General features: G+C 44.7%; 1 protein-coding gene across 1 annotated transcript in view; it reads left to right on the top strand.

Annotated features, from left to right (window-relative positions):
* Positions 1 to 4,524, top strand: part of GJB6 (gap junction protein, beta 6, 30kDa) — a 9,501-nt gene extending 4,977 nt beyond the window's left edge. The window contains exon 3 of the mRNA XM_008569082.1: positions 3,180 to 4,524. Coding sequence (XP_008567304.1) covers positions 3,195 to 3,980 — 786 coding nt within the window. The 5' untranslated portion in view covers positions 3,180 to 3,194 and the 3' untranslated portion in view covers positions 3,981 to 4,524. The remainder of the gene's footprint in view (positions 1 to 3,179) is intronic.
* Positions 4,525 to 5,858: the final 1,334 nt, after the last annotated feature.

The following is a 5,858-nucleotide window of genomic DNA, read 5'->3' on the forward strand; positions in this document are numbered from 1 at the left end:
CGAGGGTTGCGATCCCGTTGCCGGTCCCGGTCCGGTACGGGCGCAACACTGAGGGTTGCGATCCGTTGCCGGTCACGAAAAAAAAAGACAAAAAGACCCAAAAAAAAAAAAAAAAAAGAACTTCCTCCCTTTTTTAAGGCTGAATAATATTCTATTTTATATACATACCACATTTTGTTCATCCGTCAGTGGGAACTTGGTTGCTTCCACCTTTGGGCTGTTATGTGTAATCCTCCTATGAACGTGAATGTACAAGTATTTGTTTGAGACCTTGCTGTCAATTCTTTTGGGTATATACCCAGAAGTGGGACTGCTGGATCATATAATTCTATTTTTAATTTTTTGAGGATTTCCATAGGAGATCAGAATATTATTATTCAGAATGAAAGACGGACCCAATGCCTGGAGAAGGACAAATACCCAGATTTTTTTCAAAGTAAGAGAAAGTTTACATATACGGACCGGGGAACTTTCTGTTGAGCTCCCAGCAAAATTTTAAAACAGCATCATCAAATTTGTTTTTAAGACTTCGGTAATAATAACCATGACAATGGCAGTGACTCAGAGTATCTTAGTATCAAATGATATTTGTAGACAACTCTTATACCGTCAGTAAGTTAGCTGTACTTTCATGGTTCATTTAATAACTATACCGTAACATTTTACGTAAGGAACATCAGGATTGCTTGTAAGGAATATCCTTATAAGCAGGATGTCAGTGCCATGCCACAAGGCTGGGTCAAAGAAACTCAGGCTTTGGCTGTGTGGGGAGAATAGAGTGCCTGGCTCCCTGTCCAGAGTGTTGTGCCCATTTCACACTTCAACAAAGACACTGGCCCGATGGGGCACATCTACAGGGGTTCCCCACTTCTCGAGCATTCAGTTATGGAATTCTACCCCACTTTCTTTTTAATTTAAAAATTAATATGCCTCCCTAAACTCTAGGCTAAATTAAACCTTAATTTGATTTTTCACACGTGAGCTGCAATGTGAGATTTTAGCTCAATTTTTTGGATTTAAGAACCCAAATGTTCTTATACTCTGTTTTTAAACATTTCATACTCCGTGGTATTTGAACAAGTTTTAGATTTATAAACATGGAGTCCTTTACTTTTTCTCTGGGCAGTGGAATTGGAATAGAGCAGTTTGCACTAAAATCTTCAGCTGAAGCCAGGAATGTTTCTGCTGGGCCCCTCAGTCCCAGCTCCCGCCTCCTTGAACGCAGAGCCCGGGAGCCTGTGGGAGTCTGAGGCTACTGGTTAGTCAGTGAAGTGCTGATAGTTGACATCGACTTACTGGTTATTCAAAAGGAAAGGATATGGAATCTGTGACAATCCTGGACTCTACTCTTGGTTAACCTGTCGTCAGTGGCTTCACTGATCAGGCACAAGTGTCGGTGCTGACGTGCACCCGCCGAGCCCCCGCCTCCTGCCGTTCTCTTCTTATTAAGACGTTATGTTCTCCCTCCTGCAGAGTCGTGGCCTAGCATCCTCCCCAACTCCACAGGACAGGAACACGCCTCCACCTCAGTCCTGAACCACGCCAGCCCTGGGTCTGTGTTGTGAGCAACGTCTGCATACAGTAGACACTCAGCAAGTGCTGATGAAGGCTTGGGAACTGTTGTGAGGTGGCTCTGGTGATACGGTGAAGGAGAGGAGCTTTCCCACAGCTGGGCTCTGTGTGCTTTGGCAGGAGGCCAAGGCAGGGGGAGAAACCCTTTGAACCATGCTGTGGGCATTTCTAGCTTCACCTGCCTGCACTCTCCCCCTGCCCCTTTGGTTCAGACAAAGGAAGACTCAGCCCCATTTATCAGATGGATGGTGGCACTTGCTTTCTTAGGCCTAAACCTAGTGTCTTTCTGAGACAAACGTGGCATCTAAAAGCCAACCAAGGACAAAAAAACAAACTAACATGGAAGTTGGACTTTTATGATATCAGACAGCTGACTTTAAGTCTATAAAAGATCCTGCTTCAGGGCACCACAGTGGCACCCCATTCCCAGGCCGAGTGCCCCTGGGAGGGGTGAGGCTGCCTGCATTTTCCCAGCTGCTTCCTAGAGCAGCTAACATGCTGCAGAGGGGCGGGTCTGTGGCCAAGAGTGCAGGACCCCGGGGGGGGGGGGGGGGCCTAAGGGNTGTCCCTTGCCCATTCAGGGACAAGAAAGTCTAAGACCAGTGGACAGAGGGGCACTGGTGACTCCCTCATCCCCTGACAGTATGTGAAAAATGGTGTGAGAATGTTTTTCTGAGGAGAGGGTCTTTCACTTTCTGAAGATTCTCAAAGGGTTCGTGATTCATCCTTTTGAGAAGAAGAGTGCTGACCGATGCTTTAGTCTTCTGTGATCATGTAGGATGAGAAGACAGCTGTTTGAACTGTAGCAAGTTTCTGTAGATGGAGAGCAGTCCGTTCTCTAGGAGGTTAAGTCGGTGCATTACAGGGATGGGGTCCCGGGGGCAGCAGCGCTGGTCCCGTGTCTTGGCCCCTGGTGTGAATGGACCTGCTGGTGAGGAAAGGCCAACACTGTGCCTGTTGACAGCAGAGAACAAGGGAGCAATTTTTGTAAAAGCTCGTGATTTCTTTTGGAAGATGCTCTTTCAGTAGTTGACAGTATTAGATTTCCTAAGAACACATGATTACAGCAGTTGATGTTATTCGATCTAGAAAATAATATAAATATATTCTGTAAAGTAAACTAATAAGTATTTGGTTTATTTTTTCTCTTATTAGTCTGCTGGGTAAACCAAATTATGTCATTCTAATGAATGATTATTTTTGATAAGCCATTTAATGAATAAAATCTGCTGTGGAAGCTCTGTTACCCCTGGGTAAAACCAAACTGATGCGATGTATATCTACATAGTGATTAAAAGGAGCTTGAAAATGAACATGCTTACCTGTGCTCCTGCTATCAGGCCAACAGCACCCTCATATATAATCTGAAATGATCTAACCAACCCCCTCCCCCAAAAAGGTTATTTCTGGTCAAAAACATTAGAATGTTTTTAGAGTAGGCATTTCTTATCAGAAAACCTCCTACTAGCAGACGAGGGCAGTGAAGCTATAAAATATCACAGCCTACTTTAATAGAAACTTGCTTGAGTCTGTAACACCACTGTCCCACTTTGCCAATCCAAAGGTACTGGCCACTTATCCACCTTTGCTCATGTTTGTCTGTTTAGGAGTAAACCAGCACCATGAACTGGGACACTCTGCACACTTTCCTTGGGGGTGTGAACAAGCACTCCACCAGCATCGGGAAGGTGTGGATCACGGTCATCTTTATCTTTCGAGTCATGATCCTTGTGGTGGCAGCCCAGGAAGTGTGGGGTGATGAACAGGAAGACTTTGTCTGCAACACTCTGCAACCTGGGTGCAAAAATGTGTGCTACGACCACTTTTTCCCGGTGTCTCACATCCGGCTGTGGGCCCTGCAGCTGATCTTTGTCTCCACACCTGCACTGCTGGTGGCCATGCACGTGGCCTACTACAGGCATGAAACTGCCCGCAAGTTCAGGCGTGGGGAGAAGAGGAATGAATTCAAAGACATCGAGGACATTAAAAAGCAGAAGGTTCGGATAGAGGGGTCTCTGTGGTGGACCTACACCAGCAGCATCTTTTTCCGTATCATCTTCGAAGCATCCTTCATGTATGTGTTTTACTTCCTTTACAATGGGTACCACCTGCCCTGGGTGCTGAAATGTGGGATTGACCCCTGCCCCAATCTTGTTGACTGCTTTATTTCCAGGCCAACTGAGAAAACCGTGTTTACTGTTTTTATGATTTCTGCATCTGTGATTTGCATGCTGCTTAATGTGGCTGAGTTGTGCTACCTGCTGCTGAAAGTATGTTTTAGGAGATCAAAAAGAGCACAGATGCAAAGAAATCACCCCAACCATGCCCTGAAAGAGAGTAAGCAGAACGAAATGAATGAGCTGATTTCAGACAGTGGGCAAAATGTAACCACAGGCTTTCCAGGTTAAACGTCTCAAGGTAAAATGCAGCTGAATCATAACAAAACATTTGTCTTCCCTGGAAGGCAAGGCCAACCTGAAAATCCCCTCTCTAGGCTGAAGAGCTAGTCTTTATAAATGACTCTCATAACAAATAGACACTTGAGTTAACTTTGTGTAGAATACTTGTGCAGCTCATATGCAACGATCAGATATATGGTCCATCTCTGAAAACACAAGACTGGCTGACGACTGAGCCTTGAATTCACTTTAACATGTTTCTTTTACATGGACTGTCTGACATGGTGGTATTTCCTGAACACTTATGTAACCGTTGTTGATAAAGAACATTTACCTAGAAATTGATACTTTTATTAGTAAAAGATATTTTTATAGGATTGAATGTTTTAGTTCTGACTTTGAATTTATATAAAGTATTTTTATAATGACTGATCTTCTTTACCTGGAAAAACATATGATGTTAGTTTTAGAATTATAGTGCAGTATCTAGGTTTTAAACTCACAGTGGGTCTATCTTAATTGTAAATATTGTTTTGCATTCTCTGTTGACAAACTGGTGTGCTTAAGGTGGAAAGCATCCACTGCACAATACATTACTCACAGTGGGTCTATCTTAATTGTAAATATTGTTTTGCATTCTCTGTTGACAAACTGGTGGACTGTCATGATGTGCTTAAGGTGGAAAGCATCCACTGCACAATACATTTTTACTGCTTTCTGAGTGAAGACGGAGCTGTATGGAACTGGGAGGCGTTCTTTAACTAGCCTACTTGCCAGTCATTGTGAACTGGAACGTGAATGTGATCACCTCAATAAAGCTCAGCCTCATTGCTTAAGCTGTCCCGTGCACTGTGGGTTTCTGTTCCGCCCGGCGTCTTGCTGCCACCCCTAGAGGTGTGATGAGTCGGTTAGGTTACTGTTGCCCAGGACTTCAGTGGGGATTATTGTATCCTCACACCAACCAAGCAGAGGTTCAGGTTAGCAGCCTGCCAGGTCTTCACCTTGGAGAGGGGAGGACACCAGGGAAATGTCCTCTGGGCCGGTTCAGCTGGGATAGAGAGGAGGCAAGGGAGGTCTTAAGCAGCCCTCAGACAAAGCTTGCCTCAGTGGGCTCAGACCTGAGTTTTCCAGTCCCTAGTGACTGAGTAAAGCACCTACAGCGACGCCCCCATGGATGGGGAAACCTCTTCCACCAGGGATTTCCAGATTGAACACAGATGCCTTTGGTATGGGTGAGTCAGGTGCAGAGTGGTCACTCCCGGGAGTGTTGATACGCACGGGGATGCAGCCTCCATGCGAAGGGGTGCGGTTAGCAGGGTGCACTCTGCATGCGGACAACTGGGAGTAATGAACACACACGAGGTCTGGATACGGCACGCTGACTCCTAAAGGACCTCTTTTAGAACCTGTCTTCAGAAAAACCAAAACAATATTCTCATTTTCTCCATGAACTAAAGCAAATCCTAGTCGTATCGTTTCATCCATAAGTCTTTTAGTACCCATCTATAAAAACCAAAGACTTTTTAAACCTTTTAAAACTAAATCATAATTCCACATTATACTAAAAAAAATCTAGTCAGCATTCCTAATTCCTGATTTATGACATTCCTTTATTTTTAAATTGCTGTTTAGTGTTTAAATTGTGGGTATCACATGAAGCTCATAAACAGGAAAGGGAACATATCGGGGCAGATAATGCAGCCATGGTAGCAACCCTGGTCCCCTTCCCACCGTGCTCTGCCACCGCCTTGCTCCCTCATGACTGCTGCAGTCAGTCAGTCCCTCCTTTCTCTCTCCCTCTTTTTCTAACAGCTCCATTGAGGCATAACTGCACATATGAGTATTTCATGTGTACAATTGGAGGAGTTTGGACCTATGCAAACACCT

The sequence above is a fragment of the Galeopterus variegatus genome, unplaced genomic scaffold, assembly GCF_000696425.1.
Source record: "Galeopterus variegatus unplaced genomic scaffold, G_variegatus-3.0.2 Scaffold465, whole genome shotgun sequence".
In the NCBI taxonomy this organism is placed as follows: Eukaryota; Metazoa; Chordata; class Mammalia; order Dermoptera; family Cynocephalidae; genus Galeopterus; species Galeopterus variegatus.